The 23,438-nt window shown below is 39.2% G+C and overlaps 3 protein-coding genes across 6 annotated transcripts; all 3 read right to left on the bottom strand.

Moving 5' to 3' along the window:
- Positions 1–577: 577 nt before the first annotated feature.
- Positions 578–10,701, bottom strand: LOC103025950 (E3 ubiquitin/ISG15 ligase TRIM25-like). Of its 2 annotated transcripts, none has more exons than XM_049481973.1 (4): positions 10,552–10,701; positions 3,117–3,680; positions 2,928–3,023; positions 578–1,198 (listed from the first exon to the last, which is right to left on the bottom strand). In XM_049481973.1, exons 2-4 carry the CDS (start codon positions 3,672–3,674, stop codon positions 800–802), a joined length of 1,053 nt encoding a protein of 350 aa, XP_049337930.1. In that variant the 5' UTR covers positions 3,675–3,680; positions 10,552–10,701; the 3' UTR covers positions 578–799. The 2 variants fall into 2 exon arrangements, with proteins under 2 accessions (XP_049337930.1, XP_049337932.1); XM_049481975.1 differs by having other exon boundaries at positions 10,617–10,701.
- Positions 7,565–9,432, bottom strand: LOC125803944 (zinc finger protein RFP-like). Its single transcript, XM_049482751.1, has 5 exons — positions 9,226–9,432; positions 9,034–9,129; positions 8,479–8,617; positions 8,207–8,233; positions 7,565–8,106 (listed from the first exon to the last, which is right to left on the bottom strand). Exons 1-5 carry the CDS (start codon positions 9,430–9,432, stop codon positions 7,565–7,567), a joined length of 1,011 nt encoding a protein of 336 aa, XP_049338708.1.
- Positions 10,702–13,548: 2,847 nt separating the features above from the next.
- LOC125803770 (E3 ubiquitin-protein ligase TRIM39-like) lies at positions 13,549–22,140 on the bottom strand. 3 transcript variants are annotated; one of them, XM_049481958.1, is made up of 7 exons: positions 17,925–18,050; positions 17,093–17,686; positions 16,901–16,996; positions 15,029–15,262; positions 14,786–14,933; positions 14,437–14,463; positions 13,549–14,336 (listed from the first exon to the last, which is right to left on the bottom strand). In XM_049481958.1, the coding sequence occupies exons 2-7, from the start codon at positions 17,678–17,680 to the stop codon at positions 13,792–13,794; spliced, it is 1,638 nt and encodes a 545-aa protein (XP_049337915.1). In that variant the 5' UTR covers positions 17,681–17,686; positions 17,925–18,050; the 3' UTR covers positions 13,549–13,791. The 3 variants fall into 3 exon arrangements, with proteins under 3 accessions (XP_049337915.1, XP_049337916.1, XP_049337914.1); XM_049481959.1 differs by having other exon boundaries at positions 17,093–17,682; XM_049481957.1 differs by lacking the exon at positions 17,925–18,050 and adding an exon at positions 22,123–22,140 and having other exon boundaries at positions 13,675–14,336.
- Between the last annotated feature and the right edge of the window lie 1,298 nt (positions 22,141–23,438).

The raw sequence follows: 23,438 nt of genomic DNA, 5'->3' as shown, positions 1-23,438 counted from the left end.
GCTGGACTCTCTGGTCACTCCTAATTCCCACTCGGTCTTCCCTCTGACCTGAACCTCATAGTAAAATCTCCCTGAGGAGAAACCCTCCTTTCCCAGAACACCTGTACAATAATCAAACCTCTCTGGATTATCAGGAAGTTTCTGTTCCGCATCCTCATCCTTAACTTGTTTTCCATCATCAGACAGGATGAGAAAAGGATTTGCTGTATCAGGATCCAGAGTCACGTCCACTGAGAGAGAAACACAGTTCAATTTAAACCAATTTTAAATATGGTGTAAAAAGTGTAAAAGTGAAGAAATATGTTCAGTTATGTGAACAGTGTGAATACACTTACCTGCATATTGCTGAATTCTCTTAAATTCTGTTTGCAGAAGAGAGAAAAATGTTATTTAAACTGAATATTTAAACATAAATGTAATGCTGGGCTTTTTAGTGATTTATTTGAACTAACACTGAATGATTTACAACACATTTCCTTAATATAAACAAACAAAACTTCTACACAAGTTTTAATTTTACCCTGAAACTAACACAGGGTATCAAATATGTACGCACTCTGAGTGGATCGACATCCCCATGTACTAAAAGGCTGCAGTTCAATAGTAATGACCTTGCTGCAAATTAAATACTTCGAAACTTGAGTGAATTCATAAAGAAAAAAGCCTTCATGTTAAACAGACCATCGGCACAACAAGCCCTTTCTTGATAGCCAATACCTACCACTCGTATCAATCTTCTGCATCTCCCGTGTGAGACGTTTCTGAAGCTGAGACAGAGCTCTCCTCAGACTCTCCACACTCAGAGGAGTGTTAACACTGACGTCAGTCCAGTTCTTGGTGTGTGGGGGTCTGCAGAGGGACGGGTAAATCTACAGTACAGCAGGAGAGAGGAGAAACCCCTCAGCATGGGCAGTGCTGTCCTGTGATGGACTGCATTACTATTGAGAAACAGAGGGACTCTGACCTGTAGGAGGTGGAGGTGGTCCTCAGTGTGGGAGATCTGCTCCAGCTCAGTGTCTCTCCTCTTTAGCTCAGTGATTTCCTGCTCCAGCTCTTTAATCAGCTCTTCAGCCTGCCTCTCTGCTGCTTTCTGCTTCTCCTCCATCACCTCCAGCAGCTCAGCCTGGCTTCTCTCTATGCAGCGCACCAGAGCCCTGAAGATCTCCACACTGTCTGCCTCCTCCTTCTCTCTGATTTTCTAATGATAAACAACAGCAGTAATGATTTAAAAAAATTAACTCAACACACAGCCATTGATGTCTCAACCACTGACAACAAAAGTATGTACAGCCCTAAGTAAACACGTTCAAAGTATGCCCAGTTAGCTATTTTCCCTCCCTGGTGTCATGTGACTCATTAGTCTTACCAGATCAGGCCTGTTAAATTTGTTGTTTTGGGTTCAATTCACTTAAAGTGGCCACTGAAAATTTAACTTATCATGAGACCATTGAAAAAAAACAGAAATGTTGCTCTCCACAAAAATGGCCTAGACTATAAGAAGACTGATAACACCCTAAAACCAAGATACAGCATGATAACCAAGGTCATACAGCAGTTTTTTCCAGGATGGGTTCCTCTTAAAACAAGCCTCACCACGGTCAACCAAAGAAGTTAAATCCACATGTTCAGCGCAATATACAGAGGTTAGCTTTAAAAACTAGACGCATGAGTACTGCCAGCATTGCTGCAGAGGTTGAAGAACTGTCCTAAAAGGTAGCCTCTTCTGAAGCCAAAACACAAGAAAGCCTGCAAACAGCTTGCGAAAGACAAGCAGTCCAAGAGCATGGATTACTGGAACCTTGTCCTGTGGTCTGACGAGACCAAGATAAATTTGTTTCAGATGGTGTCCAGCATGTGTGGCTGTGTCTTGGTATAGAGTACCAAAGCAAATGTCCCATGTCTACAGTAAAGCATGGTGGTGGTAGCACCATGGTCTAGGGCTGTATGAGTGTTTTCAGAACTGGGAAGCTGAATTCCAATATGTATTGTGACATTTTAAGGAAGAGTATGATCTCTTTCTTCGGAAACTGGGCGACATGGCAGGTTTCCCAACACGTTAACGACCCTAAACGCACCGCCAAGGTGAGAACTGCTTGCTGAGGAAGATAAAGGTGAAAAGTAAAGTTGATGGACTGGCCAAATGTGTCTCCAGACCTTAACCCTATTGAGCAACTGTGGGGCATCCTCAAACTGAAGGTGGAGGAGCACAGTGCCTCTAACGGCTCCCAACTCTGTGACGTTGTCATGGAGGACTGGAGGAGGATTCCAGTGGCAACCTGTGAAGCTTTAAAGAACTAGTAAACTCTATAACCAAGAGAGTTAAGGCAGTGCTGGAAAATAATGGTGACCACAAATACATTGACAATTTGGCCAGTTTCACTTATTTTAAGGGCACAGTAGCTGAACACCAACTACTTTACACTGTATCAAAGTGTCATATCTTCAGTGTTTCACATGAAAATATATAATTAAATATTTACAGAAATGTGAGGAGTGTATTCACTGTCGTGAGATATTGTATAATAATTCAATACATTACATTGACTGTCGTGCTGTACTTTTGGGTGAGCTATACAGCGTTTTACAATGGGCAGCAACTGAAGCACACCTGTCCCTACTTGTTCAACCAGTTGAGCTCAGTCATTATGTATGATTTTAATTTGCTGGTATAAAAACCTGCAGCCACATCAAAAAACAAATGTGAACGCCCCTGCCCTTGAGCTAATCCAGAATAGATGTCATTAAATTAAGGAGAAAAAATCACCAAGCCTAACAATCTTACAATAGTCAATGTGACACCACTGTTTACAAAGAACAGCATGGTCTAGAGCAGTGGTCCTGGGGGAACTATTTTCAATGTCATCTTACATCATCTTATGTTCTTGAGGGCAAGATTAAAAACCACTGTTTCAAACTTTCACACTTACCCAAGTTAGTTCTACAGAGTGTTTGATCTCCTTAATCTTCTCCAGTCGCTCCTGGATCATCTGCTGAACTTCTGCCTGTGTCTTCTCCAGCTGATTCTGTGACAAACAATCATATATGAAGGAATTTGTACTACACATAAATATTAAAATAAAAATTAAGATCATATTTATCATATTCAAATTTCTCACCCTTCTCTCTCCACTCTCCTCCTCTATAGGAACAGTGCTGTGAGTCCGGTGGTCTCCCTCAGTGCAGAACTGACACACACACGTCTGGTCATCTCTACAGAACAGCTCCAGGGGTCTCTCATGTTTCTGGCAGATGTAGTCCTCCAGGTTCTCCACAGGATCCATCAGCTTGTGTTTCTTTAATGAAGCGACTTTCTGATGTGAGTCCAGGTGAGTTTTACAGTAAGAGGCCATACAGATCAGACAGGACTTCAGAGCTGCACGTTTCTCATCACAGCAATCACAGAAGACCTGAGATTGTACTGGTTTCACCTGAACTGACTTCTGGAACTGAGCAGCCAGTCCAGAGATGAAGGTGTTCACACGGAGCTCTGGCCTTTTGGAGAATTCTTCTTTACAGACTGGACACTGGCAGTGTGAGCTGCTGTTCCAGTACTTTCTGAGACAGACCATGCAGAAGTTGTGTCCACATGGAGTAGAGACTGGATCAGTGAACACATCCAGACAGATAGAGCACTGGAGCTGATCTTCAGACAGGAGACTGCTGGAGGAAGCCATGACTGACTGAGGAGACACAGAGAAGCAGCATGAAGGTGATCTGAGACTGAATTACATTAAAATTATCTATTAAAGTTTCTCCTGACTGATCAGCTGTTAAACTAAATGTAAATCTAAACTTGTTGAAGAATTAATAATAATAAAAGTAGAGTCTGATCTACAGAAAACAGCAGAAATGATGTGAAGTGAGTAAACTAGTTTCTCTGAAGCTCCTGATCTGGTTTTCTGCTTCTTCAGATCTTACCTGTGCTGTTTATCTGGAAAAGCTGCAGGTTTGAGCTTCTGTCCTGCTGAAAGGAGCTGGATTCTGTTTATTAAACAGCTTCGCTTAACTTTCGTTTCTCCAGAGCGGAAAGTCAGGAAAGACACTCCCTCTTTTTCAGAACGAAGCTTTGCTGGATTTGCAGGTTTTAACCAGCAGGAGGCGGATTTTTACCATCTGAATTACAGCATCCCAACTCCAGCTTCTTCCTCAATAAATCAGAGCTGAACATAACTAAAGAATAAATTATAGAATAATAAATAGATAAATGCTCTATATCAGGGGTATTTCATAAAAATTCAATAAGATCAAATTAGAGAAACTGTACACAAACCACACTGTACAAATCCCTGTTTAATGAACAACAGTAAGATACTGTCCTTTTTGTATTAAATATAGTATATACAGTAATTATTAACAATGATTTTGAAGATGTTGGGCAATAGTAAAGCTTTTTATAGTACAGAACAGTAGTTCCTGTCTTTAAAACCCGTTCAGGATTAGTCTTTCATGGTCTATCAGCTACATCACTAAAATAAATTACAGTTTTAATGTGTGGGGAAATTTTGTACCGATTAACGGATTACATATCCCGATATAAATAATCAAAACTACATAATTAAATTTCTGCTATTTTGTAATGTGAGAACTGGCTGGTTTACTAAAGTTAATCCTTGTTTAGTAACACAACAGTAATGTTAGATAATGTTATGGGGGAGAGAACTGAAGTTAGTGGAGAGCTAGCTAATATTTTTAGGGAGAGAACTGAAGTTAATGGAGAGCTAGCTAATATTTTTGAGGAGAGAACTGAAGTTAAAGGAGAGCTAGCTAATATCTTAGGGGAGAGAACTGAAGTTAAAGGAGAGCTAGCTAATATCTTAGGGGAGAGAACTGAAGTTAATGGAGAGCTAGCTAATATTTTTGGGGAGAGAACTGAAGTTAACGGAGAGCTAGCTAATCATTTTTGGGAGAGAACTGAAGTTAACAGAGAGCTAGCTAATATTTTTGGGGAGAGAACTGAAGTTAATGGAGAGCTAGCTAATATTTTTGAGGAGAGAACTGAAGTTAAAGGAGAGCTAGCTAATATTTTTGGGGAGAGAACTGAAGTTTAAGGAGAGCTAGCTAATATTTTTGGAGAGAGAACTGAAGTTTAAGGAGAGCTAGCTAATATTTTTGGAGAGAGAACTGACGTTAGCGGAGAGCTAGCTATTACTTTTGGGGAGAGAACTGAAGTTAATGGAGAGCTAGCTAGTTAAAGGAGAGCTAGCTAATATCTTAGGGGAGAGAACCGAAGTAAAAGGAGAGCTAGCTAATATTTTTGGAGAGAGAACTGAAGTTAAAGGAGAGCTAGCTAATATTTTTGGGGAGAGAACTGAAGTTAAAGGAGAGCTAGATAATATTTTTGGGGAGAGAACTGAAGTTAAAGGAGAGCTAGCTAATATTTTTGGGGAGAGAACTGAAGTTAATGGAGAGCTAGCTAATATTTTTTGGGAGAGAACTGAAGTTAAAGGAGAACTAGCTAATATCTTAGGGGAGAGAACCGAAGTAAAAGGAGAGCTAGCTAATATCTTAGGGGAGAGAACCGAAGTTAAAGGAGAGCTAGCTAATATTTTTGGGGAGAGAACTGAAGTTAAAGGAGAGCTAGCTAATATTTTTTGGGGAGAGAACTGAAGTTAAAGGAGAGCTAGCTAATATTTTTGGGGAGAGAATTTATGTTAATGGAGAGCTAGTTAATATTATGGGGCAGAGAACTGAAGTTAATGGAGAGCTAGTTAATATTATGGGGAGAAAACTGAGGTTAGTGGGGAGCTTTTGCTTTCTACATGCAATTTAGTGTGTTGTTTAACATAACCCAAATAACATATGCTATGTTGGCTCTGTTGTGCATCACAAGGGAAGAAATCTAAAAGAAAAAAAGATAACAAACATTAGGTTTTGATTTCCTGAAAATATGAAATTAAGAAATAATAATTAAGAAATTATGACTATATTTTTGGGTCTTAAATTAAATTTATTGAAATGTTAAAAAACATAAATTGACTTTTAAAATGGTGCAAAAACCCTGTCTTTTATAATGGTTGAGGGAGTGCCCTCAGTGTTGAAGGCTGTAAGAGCAAATTAACTCTTTCTCTGCTGCTGAGAGCCGCATTATGTTGATTAAATATCACAGTATTCTCTCACACACTAATATAGAATTATGCCTTAAAAAAATGTGGCATTTGTTAATTTTTGACTCATTAAAATCAGAGATATTAACTGGCCCTAACTCTGTTAAATACATAAGAAACTACAAATCAATATTTACAACAGCTGTAAACTCAGTATTTTTTTTTATTAAAAAAAATCACAGTATTGTAATGTGTTAAATAAGCAGTTATAAACTGAAGCTGTAAAAAAAGGTAAACAGCTGGTAACCCTGCTGCCAGTATTTTTCTGCAATTTATAAGAGATATTATTTTACAGTGTAAAGTCCATATAGAAACCATTAAGAGTTAAGCTGAATTTTTTACTGGATCCAACAGCTTCTCAATAAATAAAATAAAATAATCATTATACATGCATTACATAAATATCATATATTAATAAAAACTGTATTAAAATGGTCAGTGTAATAATTATCAGTGCAATTTTCTGACTACTTGAGGATAAATTTTAAAATTCAAACTTAAATTTTTTACAGCCATTAAAAAAACTTACATACATATTTTCAATTAGGTATTTAGTATATAGAAGAACAGATTGCATTTCATCCCATTTCAGATGAATTTCTGGACAAATTCAAATGTTTTTTTTTTTTTTTTTTTCATTTTTGCACCTTTACCTAAAAAAACAGTATATAATAAATATAATCAAATCAACTTATTTTTGCTAACATCTTTTTATTGACATTTACATTTAATAATCTCTGCATTCCAATAGAACATGATGATCAAAAAACAATAAAAAAATGGCTGTGGTGGGTTAATCACAGTAAATATAAAAGTTTGAGAAAATAGAGAGTACATAAAAATTATATACAAACATATACATCAATGTTTACAAAGCCTAATCATTTTTGCAAAATGGAAAAATATTTTTTTTTTCCTGACATTTTGTTCTGAAATTCTGATTGTTAAAGGCAGACATTGTAAACTACAAATTGTAAAACTGGATGAAACCCTGTTTCCTCGTCACTAAACGAACTAAATGGAAACGGAGCGTCGACTTCGGGGTCAGGGAGCTCTGGAGAGCCAAGCTCGAGATGCGCTGCGCCCAATGAACTGCTGCCGGTTTTAATGGTGGCGTGGGGGAAGAAACAAGACACAAGTCCATTCAAAGATCAGCAGCGTCTCATAGAGAACTTCAGGAATAACAGTTTGCTGAGCTGCTGGAGGTTAGATTTAGATAGTTGTTCTCTCTCTTTGTCTTTATTCCCTCTCTCATCTCCTGTTCTGTGGATCTTGGACTGAATAGATATAATTGAGGCTGGAGTGATGAAGTTGTCTTTTAGATATTATTCTGTTAAACAGAAACCGATTGAATGTTTCTCAAAATCTACAAGTAGTTTACAATTTCTGACACAACAAATTGGAATTTGTCAAGAGTAAATAAACACTGCTCCCCAAAGTAATACAAACTATAAATCTCATTAATCATGTTGAACAGGAGTGATGATCAGTGGAGCTGAGTTCTTCCCTCCATCATTGAAACATGGGTTAAAGAATGGAAAGAGTTTCTCAGTGAAAGACTGACCAGTGAAAGAGTAGATATGAGATCTGACCTCAACATCATAGAAGGAGACCAGACCCTCCTCATAATCCACAAACACCCCCACCTTCTGGGGAGCCTGATTTAACCAGAGGAGGACGCGAGGAGAATCCAGAGCTTTATATTTAGTTTCATTCAAACGTACAGTCCAGTATCCATCCTCAGGACTCAGTGTAATCTCTCCCTTCCTTTTGCTGGACTCTCTGGTCACTCCTAAATCCCACTTAGTCTTCCCACTGACCTGAACCTCATAGTAAAATCTCCCTGAGGAGAAACCCTCCTTTCCCAGAACATAGATATGAGTATCAAACCTCTCTGGATTATCAGGGAGTTTCTGTTGTTTGTCTCCATGTGTAACCTGTTTTTCATCATCAGACAGGATGAGATTAGGATGAGCTGTATCAGGATCCAGAGTCACGTCCACTGAGAGAGAAACACAGTTTAAACCCATTTTAATCAACATACTGTAAGAAATAGAGAATCATACAGACTGAATCATGTGATCAGTGAAAGCTCCACCCACCTGCATACTGCTGAATTCTCCTCAGTTCTGTTTGGAAGAAGATCAGAGAAGATCATTCACTATTTACTTCAGAACTTCCATTACAGTTTATCAATGATCTGATCAGAATGAACCATAAACCAGCACTGGAATATTAACACCTCTATATTACCTCTATATTAGCGAATCGTACAAAATTTTAATTCACTTTGTCCAAACATTTATTTCTTATATTAACAACTCAATAATTCATAAAACTATTACTATAGCTTACTTAATTAGAAAACACTTACCAATCTTCTCCATCTCCTGTGTGAGATGTTCCTGAAGCTGAGACAGAGCTCTCCTCAGACTCTCCACACTCAGAGGAGTGTTAACACTGACGTCAGTCCAGTTCTTGGTGTGTGGGGGTCTGCAGAGGGACGGGTAAATCTACAGTACAGCAGGAGAGAGGAGAAACCCCTCAGCATGGGCAGTGCTGTCCTGTGATGGACTGCATTACTATTGAGAAACAGAGGGACTCTGACCTGTAGGAGGTGGAGGTGGTCCTCAGTGTGGGAGATCTGCTCCAGCTCAGTGTCTCTCCTCTTTAGCTCAGTGATTTCCTGCTCCAGCTCTTTAATCAGCTCTTCAGCCTGCCTCTCTGCTGCTTTCTGCTTCTCCTCCATCACCTCCAGCAGCTCAGCCTGGCTTCTCTCAATGCAGCGCACCAGAGCCCTGAAGATCTCCACACTGTCTGCTTCCTCCTTCTCTCTGATTTTCTAACAGGAGACAACAATAAGAACAATAACACTGTTTAAAGAGCAGCTTTCATATTTAAAATGAGTTTAAATGCTTTAAAATCTCACTTTATTGAGTTCTACAGAGTGTTTGATCTCCTCGATCTTCTTCAGTCTCTCCTGGATCATCTGCTGAACTTCTGCCTGTGTCTTCTCCAGCTGAGTCTGTGATAAAGAGACGCATTATGATCAGTTATTCTTAGGAAAAATAGGAGAATAGTAAAATTAGTGTTAATAATTCTCTGTCTAAACATCTCTCACCTTCTTCTCTCCACTCTCCTCCTCTATAGGAACAGTGCTGTGAGTCCGGTGGTCTCCCTCAGTGCAGAACTGACACACACACGTCTGGTCGTCTCTACAGAACAGCTCCAGGGGTCTCTCATGTTTCTGGCAGATGTAGTCCTCCAGGTTCTCCACAGGATCCATCAGCTTGTGTTTCTTATATTTGGGTGTAGTTTTATGAGGCATCAGATGAGAGTCGCAGAAAGAAACGCCACAGTCCAGACAGGACTTTACAGCCTCCAGCTTCTCCTCACTGCAGTAGACACACTCAACCCATTTACGTTTTGAGGAACGTTTCCCTGGAGCTCTGCTGGACTTCACCTGAACTGACTTCTTGAACTGAGCAGCCAGTCCAGAGATGAAGGTGTTAATAGACAGTTCAGGTCTTTGGGGGAATTCTCTCTTACAGACTGGACACTGGCAGTGTGAGCTGCTGTTCCAGCACTCTCTGAGACAGACCATGCAGAAGTTGTGTCCACATGGAGTAGAGACTGGATCAGTGAACACATCCAGACAGATAGAGCACTGGAGCTGATCTTCAGACAGGAGACTGCTGGAGGAAGCCATGACTGACTGAGGAGACACAGAGAAGCAGCATGAAGGTGAGCTGAGAGCACAGAGATCATTTCAGAACATTTATGTTGTTTTGAAAAAACGCTTTAATAACGTTAAAAGAGCTGTTTCTGTCTGAAAAATGTGAAGAGTTGTTGCTATGCTGATAAGTTTTGGTTAAATGTCCAAAAAAGTAAAAGACATTTGACTAAACTTTGGGTGATGGAGTAGTGTCTAAAAACATACAGATACATGGTTGCTATGAAATCCCAGGTTGTTGCTAAGTGGGTGATGTACTGTTGCAATGGTTTACTAAGTGGTTGTTAAGGTGTTATCTGCTGCCTCTCCCCCTCTACCCCCTACGTAAATTGTCCAAAAGTTTACGAACACTCACGAAAGTGTAGGATGTATTGCCCCAAAAATAACAAGCAGACTAATCAGGTATAGGTCAGACAATCCTGCAAAATTCTGTTTCTACTTAAAAAGCTGTGGGAGGAGATAGTAATTACATTTTGATCATGGAATAATAATATTAGATTAAGAAGAACAGTAAATTAGTAATTCTTGGTGAATGTAAACAGTTTCACACTTTTCACCATCAAACCCATCCAGCTGCTGATCATCTCCACATTCCAGCTGTTAAAGCTGAACTCTGGGACTGAACTAAAGTGAACAGCTTGAGCTGGAATGTTAGAAATGAGCTGAACAGGAAGGATCTCCAGCAGAAACAGGAAGAAGATTAAGAGGCATTACCAGCTTTACTTCTTCTCCCTCGTCCAGGTGTTTCTGCTCCTTCAGAGTTTACCTGTGGAGTTTACCTGACTGAAAGAGCTTCAAATGAGAGATTATGTCCTGCTGATTGAAGGAGCTCAATTCTGTTTATCAAGCAGCTTCGCTTAACTTTCGTTTCACCTCAGTGACGTCAAGAGGCCACGCCCACCACCTCATGAGGATGGGTTGATGCACCTCCATGTTTTAACCAGCAGGTGGAGCCTGAACTTCACCAACTGAATTAAAGCAATCAATCAATATATCAAATAAATCAATACTCATTCATCATTTAGTAAATATATGTAGATAATTAAACACAACTGAATTAAAGCAGTGTTACAGTATGCAGCTCTAATCAATATATCAAATAAATCAATTTTGGCAGTTACTGCATGTTAGGTAGGTGCAATAACAGGATTAATGTGGGCGGGGCTTAGCTGTCAGGTACACGTTACATAGAACCTTTAACTAGACCTTCTGTTCTACACCAGATCTCACCACTATGATCTCCCAGTCTCTTCAGAGACAGATTTAACCAGAGCTACACAGCTGAAGATTTGGAAATATGGAAGAGATTCCAGTGAGATTCCTCCTCAGAGCTCCTCAGGATGACTGGGTTTAACCCTATTTTGTGCCTTATGGTGTATCAGCGAGTCGAGGATTATGTCTATTTTTATTGTAGATATTTTTGTAGCACTTCCTAATATGACATTATTTCTAATAATTTAATGTAAACCTTAAGCTTATGTGATTTAACAAGCTGAAAGTAAAGGTGGACAACATGAACAGTGTACATGTAAATTTATTTATTTGATTTATTTCTAGAATATTAGTAATAATAAAGATGAGTGGTAGCAGAACTTTATTATACACAGATCAAACATAACATTATGATCACCTTCTCGTTTCTACTTGTACATTTTTATATCAGGGCTCTAGAGTGCGACCAATTTCTCAATAATACAGAACTCCACTGTGATATAATTTTATTTCATCATCACTCAGAATCTGACCGTGGTGTGTTTTTAACATAATTAATTTAGAAAACAGGGATTAATTTGGCTCGGAAATACAGTTAGCACGGCCAGTTAGGCCTTAGCTGCTAGCCAACTCAATTTACACCATCGGCCTGTTAGCCTAGCTAGCATTGGGCCGTCAGCTGCATTCCGGTGTTGTGAAGGTATTAAGTAACTCAAGTGAACTACAGTAATAATCTACATCTTATATCAAACAACAGATCCTACCCATTTAAACACCAACACATTTTCCATATATTACCTTTTTTCTAGAATTGTGCTTCAAAAAAAAGAACTTTATGCTGACCTGATTGTTAGTTAATTATTTACAAGTCTATATTGGCTAGGTGGACAGTGCTTAAAAAAAAGTCAACCTTTAAAGATTTGGGGGAAAAAAAATCAAAAACATTTGGGTGCACCTATGAAAAGCCCTGTATATCCATTTTTTTCACTGATCATATTAGGACACTTTGAGGTTGTATAATGATTACAGACTGTGGCCATATATCTATTTTTCTGTATACTTTATTATTATCCTTCTTTCACCCTGTTCTAGTATATACTTGTATGTTTGAGGGGAAATAAAGCCAATGTGAGGCGCTGGAATAAAGAATGCGTAATAAATTGGATTCCCTCGACTGGCTTCCTGTTGCCGCCTGCATCAGATTCTAAACCCAGACTCTGGCCTACAAAACCAAAAACAGACCAGCTCCTTCCTACCTGATGTCAATGATGGTCAAAGCCAGATCTGTACCAAGAGCTGTTAGAGCTTCCAATACGGCTCGGCTAGACCCACCATCCCTTTAAAACGAACAGAAAACAAAACAAACATCCAGACTCTTCTCTGTTCTAAAGGACCAAGGTGGAGGAATGAACTTTAACTGGGTGTCAGAACAGCAGAGTCACTTGCGGTCCTCAAACGGTGACTGAAGAATCATCGTTTCAAAGACTTCCTAAACTAAACTAAAAAAAATCTCCTAGGGTTCTAAACATTATCAAAGCTGGTTGTATCTCTTGATCCAAGTCTCTACAAACTAGCTATTAATTTTTTTTTAAGTAAACAACGAAGCACACTTGTAAGTTGCTCTGGATAAGGGCGTCTGCTAAATACCATAAATGTTAATGTAAATGTAGAGGAACTTTTTTTTTACTTTACTGTAAACATCTCAGCTTGGTTGTAAGGATTTCTGAATTAGAACTTAATTTGCTGAGTATAAATATCTCAGGAAGTGTTTGTAATGTGAACACTGTCCCTTTAAGAGCCCTTTACACTAAGTGCACTGGCGCTACACTGAGAGTGTAAAGACTGTAAAAGAGAGCTGGACCTCCCTTTTATTTATTTTATTTCTGTAAGTAACAACATAAATGTGCTTTATTGCTGCATTAGCTTATGTATGAACTAATAAATAAGTAAGTGTAATACCACTAGAGTGAGTCCGAGTGTCCTATCTGCTCCATGTGCTTCGTGTTTCACCTTTCCCAAAGCTCTCTATCTGGGTTGGAGCTGGAAGTCTGAACCGAGACTCCGGAACCATACAACTGGACACCGTACACTGGGGGATGTCTCCTCTGGCATTGTGTTGTCCTTGTTGATGTTTTTAAAATAATTCAGACAGAAAAACATCTGTGTGTTGGGCAGGGGTGAGGCAGATTACGGTGAAAGTTGGGATTAAACTTTTACATTACATTACATTACATTTGGCAGACGCTTTTGTCCAAAGCGACTTACAATAGTCAAGTACAAAAGTAATAGGAATTTAGATAAACCATTTTTAGATAGGGCTTAAAGGAGGTCGAAGGGAAATAAATGGATAGAGGAGTGAAGGAGGAGAAGAAGGAAATGAGGTTAGAAGTAGTTAGTGTGTTAGAGGTGTTAGGAGAGTAAGTGCTCTTTGAAGAGCTCTGTCTTCAGGAGTTTATTAAAGATAGTGAGAGATTCTCCTGATCTGGTAGTAGAAGGTAGTTAGTTAGAGGTGTTAAGAGAGTAAGTGCTCTTTGAAGAGCTCTGTCTTCAGGTGGCATAATTAAATTTAACATTGACAGCCATGATTATTACACATTAAACATATTATTAGTAATAATTATATTTTAGAAATATTTACTGAGCATGGAGGCAAATAAAAAGAGCTTCAGGAAATCCAATGAGCGCATGCTGTATGGGTTTTAATTCTACACAATTCTTTGTAATGACAGAAAATTAACCTCATTATTCAAGTTGAACAGGAGTGATGATCAGTGGAGCTGAATTTTTACCTCCATCATTGAGACAGGGACTGAACACTGGATAGAGTTTCTCAGTGAAAGACTGACCAGTGAAAGAGTAGATATGAGATCTGACCTCAACATCATAGAAGGAGACCAGACCCTCCTCATAATCCACAAACACCCCCACCTTCTGGGGAGCCTGTTTCAGGGAAAGGGGGACACGAGGAGAATCCAGAGCTTTATATTCAGTTTCATTTCTCAGATACACAGTCCAGTATCCATCCTCAGGACTCAGTGTAATATCTCCCTTCCTGTTGCTGGACTCTCTGGTCACTCCTAAATCCCACTTAGTCTTTCCACTGACCTGAACCTCATAGTAAAATCTCCCTGAGGAGAAACCCTCCTTTCCCAGAACATAGACACAATGATTAAATCTCTCTGGATTATCAGGGAGTTTCTGTCGTTTGTCTCCATCTTTAACTTGTTTTCCATCATCAGACAGGATGAGTTTAGGATGAGCTGTATCAGGATCCAGAGTCACGTCCACTGAGAGAAACACACAGTTTACTATCATATAAATTAAAATACTGTAAGAAATAAAGAAACATACAGACTAGATTATGTGATCAGTGAAAGCCCCACCCACCTGCATACTGCTGAATTATCTTCAGTTCTGTTTGGAAGAAGATTAGAGAAGATCATTCACTATTTACTAAAGAAGTTCCATTACAGTTTATCAATGATCTGATCAGTAGGAGTCATGGACCAGCACTGGAACATTAATCACACAGGACTGTCCTGAAAACACTAAAATGTGCAGGACAGGTGAACTTCCTGGACCAGCTCTAAGAACCTCTTTATTAGAAACCGTCCAGAATTTAAGTGCAGTGTCTCCAAACATTTATAAAAACATAAACCTAAATTTATTTTCTACAAAAAAAACGCCTCACAATCTCACTAAATACGTAACTAATAAATACTTTCTGAACACTTACTGATCTCAGGAATCTTCTCCATCTCCTCTCTGAGATGTTCCTGAAGCTGAGACAGAGCTCTCCTCAGACTCTCCACACTCAGAGGAGTGTTAACACTGACGTCAGTCCAGTTCTTGGTGTGTGGGGGTCTGCAGAGGGACGGGTAAATCTACAGTACAGCAGGAGAGAGGAGAAACCCCTCAGCATGGGCAGTGCTGTCCTGTGATGGACTGCATTACTATTGAGAAACAGAGGGACTCTGACCTGTAGGAGGTGGAGGTGGTCCTCAGTGTGGGAGATCTGCTCCAGCTCAGTGTCTCTCCTCTTTAGCTCAGTGATTTCCTGCTCCAGCTCTTTAATCAGCTCTTCAGCCTGCCTCTCTGCTGCTTTATGTTTCAACTCCATCACCTCCAGCAGCTCAGCCTGGCTTCTCTCAATGCAGCGCACCAGAGCCCAGAAGATCTCCATACTGTCTGCTTCCTCCTTCTCTCTGATTTTCTAACAGGAGACAGCAATCAGAACAATAACTAGGGTTGCACCGATACTGTATCGGTATCGGCACCGATACTGGCACTTACACACAGTATCGGTATCGGCCAATACCATTTCCGGGTATGGAATGCGGGAGTAAAAAATAGCAGGGTAAACAGCGCAGGTAGAACCTACAGACAAAACGGAGCAGCATAGCAAAGTGCTGCTACTGCAGCAGCAGCGTGCCTTTCAGCAAACAGTAAACAAACAAACCTGACTAACTTGCTAACCGAGCCGAACGCTAACTGAGCCAAACACTAATCGAACACTAACCGAGCCGAATGCTAACGCTAACTCAGCCAAACACTAATCGAACACTAACCGAGCCGAACGCTAAATGAGCCGAACGCTAACCAAGCCGAACACTAAACAAGCCGAACACTGACCGAGCCAAACGCTAACATTATGGAGCAGGATTACTGCCGTCCACCATCTCCTGGTGAGTAACTTTACAACTCCTATATCAGTTTACACAATACAGATCTAATACACGAGCCAGCTACCTAAATAACCATCTAAGTAATTAATAATAATACACACACACACACACCTGCACTGCTCACCTCAGACTGCTCGCTGCACAGATCAGTAAACTGATCTGGAAAAAGAAAAAAAGATCCATCAATCCAGTCACCAGTAATCCTCGTTTAGGTCCAAACAGTGCTTGACCAAACTTGAGCCAGATGAATATATTTGTTTTAAAGCCGCATTAAAACCCTCTGCCTTCAAAAATAGCAAACGGTAAACAAACAAACCTGACTAACCTGCTAACCGAGCCGAGCGCTAACGTTATGGAGCAGAATTACTGTCCACCATCTCCTGGTGAGTAACTTTACAACTCCTGTATCAGTTTACACAATACAGATCTGATGCACGAGCCAGCTACCTAAATAACCATCTAAATAATTAATACTTGCCAGAGTAAAAGTCTTAACCTCCTAACGCGCCCTGGCCCACCGGCGGGCCAGAAAAATATTATAATTAATATCTGTCTGTATTTATGAATAATTATAGGTACAATATAGACACCCAATATACCAATTTAAATCTTAAAATATCAGTTATCTAGCATATTTAGCTGTATTTCCTATAGGATGCACGGTTCTAATTCAGGAACCGAAAGAGTTCCTGAAAACACACACACACACACACACACACAGGGCTCACCTCAGATTGCTCGCTGCACAGATCAGTAAAAGTTAGATCCATCAATCTAGTCGCCAGTAATCCTCGTTTAGGTCCAAACAGTGCTTGACGAAACTTGAGCCAGACGAATATATTTGTTTTAAAGCCGCATTAAAACACTCCGCCTTTAATTGCTGCGTTGTAACGTGCACGTGAATGAAATCTGTCGGTCAATCAGGTGGCGCGTTATGCTCAAAGAGAGGTTGGGGGAGGAGGGGGGGTCTCTTAAAGAAACACTGCACATATATGTACAGACCCAGAGTTGGTATCGGTATCGGTACTCGGTATCGGCCGATACCAGAAAAGCCGGTATCAGTATCGGTGAAAAAAAAAAAGTGGTATCGGTGCATCCCTAACAATAACACTGTTTAAAGAGCAGCTTTCATATTTAAAATGAGTTTAAACGCTTTAAAATCTCACTTTATTGAGTTCTACAGAGTGTTTGATCTCCTGGATCTTCTTCAGTCTCTCCTGGATCATCTGCTGAACTTCTGCCTGTGTCTTCTCCAGCTGAGTCTGTGATAAAGAGACACATTATGATCAGTTATTCTTAGGAAAAATAGGAGAATAGTAAAATTACTGTTAATAATTCTCTGTCTAAACATCTCTCACCTTCTTCTCTCCACTCTCCTCCTCTATAGGAACAGTGCTGTGAGTCCGGTGGTCTCCCTCAGTGCAGAACTGACACACACACGTCTGGTCGTCTCTACAGAACAGCTCCAGGGGTCTCTCATGTTTCTGGCAGATGTAGTCCTCCAGGTTCTCCACAGGATCCATCAGCTTGTGTTTCTTGAGTTTAGCTGCAGTTTTATGAGGCATCAGATGAGAGTCGCAGAAAGAAACGCCACAGTCCAGACAGGACTTTACAGCCTCCAGCTTCTCCTCACTGCAGGAGTCACACTGAACCTTCTTAGATTTGGAGGAACGTTTCACTGAAGCTCTGCTGGACTTCTCCTGAACTGACTTCTTGAACTCAGAAGCCAGTCCAGAGATGAAGGTGTTTATAGACAGTTCAGGTCTTCGGGGGAATTCTCTCTTACAGACTGGACACTGGCAGTGTGAGCTGCTGTTCCAGTACTTTCTGAGACAGACCATGCAGAAGTTGTGTCCACATGGAGTAGAGACTGGATCAGTGAACACATCCAGACAGATAGAGCATCGTAGCTGATCTTCAGACAGGAGACTGCTGGAGGAAGCCATGACTGACTGAGGAGACACAGAGAAGCAGCATGAAGGTGATCTGAGACTGAATTACATTAAAATTATCTATTAAAGTTTCTCCTGACTGATCAGCTGTTAAACTAAATGCAAATCTAAACATGTTGAAGAATTAATAATAATAAAAGTAGAATCTGATCTACAGAAAACAGCAGAAATGATGTGAAGTGAGTAAACTAGTTTCTCTGAAGCTCCTGATCTGCTTTTCTGCTTCTTCAGATCTTACCTGTGCTGTTTATCTGAGTGGAAAAGCTGCAGGTTTGAGCTTCTGTCCTGCTGAAAGGAGCTGGATTCTGTTTATTAAACAGCTTCGCTTAACTTTAGTTTCTCCAGAGAGGAAAGACACTCCCTCTTTTTCAGAACGAAACTTGGCTGGGAGGATGGGGGATTTTTACCATCAGAATTACAACATCCCAACTCCTAAATGTTATTTATATCTTGTGAGCCAAGCTGAAGAACAAAGTGTAGTTTCAGATTTCTCCTGGATGCCCTCAGCCAGCATGTGTATATGTACAGTTCCGTCAGCAGCTCACCTGATTTACCAAATTTACCAATTTACCAAACCAGGTGTTGATTAATATGATGAGAACTAGATATAACTCTATTATTAAATTCAGGTAAGGAGAGATTAGGATATGCTTTTTTAAGGAAAACAAGGCTGTAAAATCTCTGCTTTTTGTAAAATTGCTGTTTGTATTTATTGTAATCCTAGTGCTTTACTGAGGTAATAAACACTTACTTCACAGATAAGAAGCTTTTTCTTCACTGACATTACCACAGGTGCCAAAAACTTTTGCACAGGAAATACACTCCCACCTTTTCATAACAAATGCTGGATTTGCAGGTTTTAACCAGCAGGAGGGGGATTTTTACCATCTGAATTACAGCATCCCAACTCCAGCTTCTTCCTCAATAAATCAGAGCTGAACATAACTAAAGAATAAATTATAGAATAATGATAAATGCTCTATATCAGAGGTGTTTCATTAAAATTCAGTAGGATTAAATGAGAGGAATTTTACACAAACCACACAGTTTCGTTCAGAAATATGTTGTTCATAACAGAAATATTTTTAATGTAAGAAATTAAATTGTGCATTTTAAGCATGTAGCCCAGGGTTAAATCCATAGCCCTAGTCTAACTTTTGTAATTTAAACATTTATTGAAATGTGTTCTGTTGTAGAAAAGAAAATGAAAGGTGGGCTACTCCCACCTCTCGTCCGGGGTACAACTCCCCTGCGTGTTCGTTTGATAGAGAGAGTCAGACAGGTGGAGTGAAGCTGAAAGCAAACCAAGTATTTATTACAAAGTGCTGAATATTCAGGAGAACCCACACATGAAAGACCGTCTAACAGCCGTCCCAGCATAAGTTCTGACCCCCCTCTAATCTGACTCCATGTTTTATACCCCAAATGACGTGAAACCTGCTGATGAGGCGTTACTAAAATCATCTCATGTTAGCATGCGTAATTTCACGTGTTAGTAATCCATTTCACGTGTCTGACCGGACCACTAGTGTTTGGCCTTGACTGTATTCTTCCAGAATGGAACCTCATGGCACTATCTGTGTGTGTGCGTCACCCCCCGCTTTGAAGCAGAGGTCTTTTAGGGAGGCACTCACTCACCAAAAGGCTGCTTTGATCTAATAGCCTTTTTTGTAGCAATTTAGCCCCGTACCAGTCGAATTGATGACCGTTAGTTAGGGTCATGCAGTAAAACAAAATACTTCAAGCCTGAGCTACATCTCATATGTTATATGTTAATGTGTTAGTAAATGTATCATGTGGGTTAATTTGTCATATAATAGAGTCTGTGTTAGTCACATGCCTGATAAAGAATATATTGTGATTATTGGTTAATCTTTTATATACATGCGTGTAAAATACACTGTGAGTAATACAAATGATCAAATACGATGTGAGTATTGGTTATGCATATAGAATACAAGGTTTCACACAATGATTATGTAATTACAGATACTAAGATAAGTAATCATAATTGAAAGATATTTGTCAATACACTCAAGGTAAAATAAACAGTTACTCTTTAGTTCTAACAAGTGGGACTTTTAAGCAAGCGGGGCGTAGCTGGCATCCTTGTTTGTTAAGGTAGAGTCAAGTGTATCTCGCAGTATCTAACTTTACTGCCAGAGCTCTGAATGTAATTGGTAAAGAGACCCTCTATCAACCCTTTCCTCCTATCAGAGTAGTCCTGTGGTTCAAGGGAGGGACAAGCAGCCTCACACACACAGAGAGAAGCTCGGGATCAGAGCAGAGAGCAGATGGTAGACAACGACAATGTAATGATGTATATAAGAATATATATAAAATTACACTAATAATCTATTGATATCTATAGATGCATCTAGATCAGATGAAAGGGTATGAGTGGAATTTTTATCCGAAATCTGGAAATTGCCGATACTAAAAGAGTGACTGATAAATTGGCAGTGTATAAAGCAGAGCTTGTAGCAATATGGCAGGCATTACAATGGTTGGAGATTCTTAGACCAAGTAAAGTAACCATTGCATCAGATTCGAGTTCAGCATTAATAGGTCTGAAGAATGGACAGTCTGACTCAAGGCAGGATATTGTTTATGAAATATTGCATATATCAAATAATCTGGTCAAGTCTGGAATAGTTCTGTCATTTATATGGGTACCAGCTCACGTGGGTGTAGCAGGGAATGAGATGGCATACCATACAGCAAAGCTGAAATTAAAAGCATAATTAAATCAAAAATATCTAACAAATGGCAACACATTTGGAACACTGGGCATACTGGACGTCAATAATACTATAATATCCAAAACAAAGTTGGCAGGGGTAGGTGTACAGGTAGATCCTAACAAGATGTATTTTCCAGAATGAGGCTGTATTTGTTGAAAAAGCATGTTGATGGAACTTGTGAGTGTGGTGACAGCCTGGAGACCATAGAACATGTATTTATACAGTGTCCTAAATACAACCAGGAAAGGCAAAGACTAGCTGTGCAGCTGGAGCAAAAGCATGTCCAGTTTAGTCTACAGAAGGTACTGCAATTAAGCTCAGGTGATATCTGTTTCAATTACTTACGTAGTTTTTTAAGGGACACAGGTCTAATGAACAGAATTTAGTATGTGTGTATTATTATTATTATTAATATTATATATATTTTGTACACTTAAGTTATTTTATTATAAATAACTGACTCACACTCCAGTCCAGATGGTGGCGGTAATGCTCCATATAAGTTGGTTGCCAACCGCCATAACAGAGGAGTTTTATGCGTCTTGCATACTCCACAGTTCTCTGAGTCTGATATTTTTCAGTTCTTTTACTGTTTAAAAGAGAGTAATCTGCTACCAGTCAAGTTTAAGAAGCAGTAGAGCCACTCAGCTCACAGCAGTATAGGGGTGAGTCTTCAGTGAAGTTTCCCCCAGCACCAAGGCCGTGAATGCTGCCCGATAGCGCTCCGAGTTACCGGAATGCTCGGAGTTCCTCGGGTGGGCCACCATTACACGCTTCACTGTCTTCCAAGAGACGCTGACGCACAAGTTTGCAAGCACACCACACGAAAGTACTGACTGAAGTATTTCTTCAGTACAAGATAAGAGATCCACACACGCACAGGCCTGCACCTTTTATTATTTTATTCTTTTTTTTGGCCGGCTTTAAAAAAGGGTATATATAAAAAGTGACCGGTCACATTAGCACTGTACAGACAGAGCCAGATACTCAAGTTGTATTTTTCAATAGCAGATTTGAGTTTTATATTTAAGTTAACATTTAAGTGAGCTTACACTGGGTTTACACCAGGTTTAGGGGTTAAGGGGAAACGGCCCTTCTGTTTAAAACTGTTTTTCTTCTTTAAAGATATTTGGTTTACTGGTTTTGAATTATCATTGTAATTGTTATTTACGGAATTTTATCTGATAAGTTAAGTGTATCTGATCTATTCTATTAGTTAAGTGTATCCGATCTATTTTACAAGGTAAAAGTGTATCTGATATATTCTACAAGCTAAGATTTTCTAAGCTAAACTGCATTGTAAGAGAGTGTATATCACTTTGGTTATTTAAATTGGTTATTTGGAGTTATTGGTTTGTCATAGACTATTGCAAATCTGAAAGATTTATGATTTTTTTATATTTGACATTTTTGTGTAATATTGTATTTTGATTACCATAGAGTTTTATAATTTTATAATACAATCCATTTCTAAAACTGTGTCTGTGTGTCCACTCTATGGGTATATGGTTGGTACGGTTGATGAAGTTAGAACGGGTAAGGTTAAGCTAACTATTAACAATTGGAGCTTAACAGGTGAGAACCACACCCACGAACTCAGAATAAAAAACACCACCCCCTCTGTGGTAAAATAGGGCTACAAGCATAATATATGCTTTCAAATAAGCTTTGATATTGATGTGATTTTTATACCATATCAGCTTCTGGAGACGCCTGTTGCGCAGGGAACCTTGACACTGCTCCCTCACCCTGTATTCTCCTTTCCCTGTACTCTCCTCAACCTCTCGGTCAGTTCCGCAGTGTCTCTGTCTGAAACAAATCACCCACCTTAATTACTAACCTCAAAAATATGGGACAAATCACGCCCCGGATCAATTCAATACGGAAACGCGTACTTTACTGACCGAGGAGGGTACGGCGCGAGACTGGGAGCCTGCACCACCACAGCTCCACCACCACAGCTTGCTGGGCGTGGCTTCCCCCGCATACGCGTTTGTGGGCAGAAAAAAGCCCAACGTTTACTTTGCAGCGTGTAAATTGGACAAGCTTGTGATTTGTAGTGCTAGTTAGTGTTTTTAAACTCATTCCTCATCTTTATCTTCTTCATCTGTTTTACTTAGACGCAAGTGCTGCAAACAAATCTTTTTTTTTTACAGATTATAGCAGTGATGCATGTGGATTATATGTTTAGGTTGGGGCTGAAGTTTAATAATTTCAGTAACTATAGCTTGTGAAATTGAGACAGATTAAATGACAGGTGGAGCTGGACACACTGTTCACGGTTTACTGTAGTGTAGGTCAGCTGGAAACGTGTGTATTTTTGTACTAGACAGAAAAGCAGAAGCTTAAAACCTTTGAACTGCTATTGACTTGTTACAATGTTTTAAGTTAATAAAAAGTCATGATGTACAGTATTTCTTTTAATAAGAAAAAAATTATTTGTTCTTTGTCATGTGTTTATTAAAAATTTTATTTGAATGTGCGTACAGAGAAAGTAAATACATGCAACAAGAACATTAAAATGCCAAATGGGGTGAACATTAAGTGTAATAAATATAGTATGTTTTATTGTATAACACAGATCTATCTATCTATCTATCTATCTATCTATCTATCTATCTATCTATCTATCTATCTATCTGTCTCTATCTATCTATCGTACGTTTTATTATATAACAGTTAAATAATAAACAATAAAGGTGTAATTGGAATTTCTTTTTAATTAACAGTCAGTATGAATGAAATGTCAAAATTGAAACATTGCAGCCACATTTTATTTGTTTAAAAATTTTAAACAAATAAAATGTGGCTGCAATGTTTCAATTTTGATTAGCCATTAGCCATGCTGTGAATTTTTCAAATTATAAAATAGTAAAGGCAGTTGTTTATTCATAGCCAATAATATTATAAATACATACACACTACACGTATTTTATTATATTGACATTTAAGAAATATAAATAATCATTAATTGTTGACTAATATATTTATTGACATCCATGAGCCTT

The sequence above is a fragment of the Astyanax mexicanus genome, chromosome 8 (assembly GCF_023375975.1).
Source record: "Astyanax mexicanus isolate ESR-SI-001 chromosome 8, AstMex3_surface, whole genome shotgun sequence".
Taxonomy (NCBI): Eukaryota; Metazoa; Chordata; class Actinopteri; order Characiformes; family Acestrorhamphidae; genus Astyanax; species Astyanax mexicanus.
Note: the sequence above shows the minus strand (reverse complement) of the source record. Positions and strands in the feature narration are given on the sequence as shown.

Bases quoted from the DNA above. Each gene is read 5' to 3' on its own strand.
- LOC125803770 (XM_049481957.1), bottom strand. The intron at 16,997-17,092 runs GTGAGAGATGTT...TCTTTATCACAG, and splicing joins AGGAGAGTGGAGAGAAGAAG to ACTCAGCTGGAGAAGACACA. The intron at 14,464-14,785 runs GTAAGTGTTCAG...TCTTCCAAACAG, and splicing joins GGAGAAGATTCCTGAGATCA to AACTGAAGATAATTCAGCAG.
- LOC103025950 (XM_049481973.1), bottom strand. From the start codon at position 3,674: ATGGCTTCCTCCAGCAGTCTCCTGTCTGAAGATCAGCTCCAGTGCTCT. The intron at 3,024-3,116 runs GTGAGAAATTTG...TGTTTGTCACAG, and splicing joins AGGAGAGTGGAGAGAGAAGG to AATCAGCTGGAGAAGACACA. The intron at 1,199-2,927 runs GTAAGTGTGAAA...GTTTATCATTAG, and splicing joins ACTCTGTAGAACTAACTTGG to AAAATCAGAGAGAAGGAGGA.
- LOC125803944 (XM_049482751.1), bottom strand. From the start codon at position 9,432: ATGCCTCATAAAACTACACCCAAATATAAGAAACACAAGCTGATGGAT. The intron at 9,130-9,225 runs GTGAGAGATGTT...TCTTTATCACAG, and splicing joins AGGAGAGTGGAGAGAAGAAG to ACTCAGCTGGAGAAGACACA. The intron at 8,618-9,033 runs GTGAGATTTTAA...GCTGTACTGTAG, and splicing joins ACTCTGTAGAACTCAATAAA to ATTTACCCGTCCCTCTGCAG.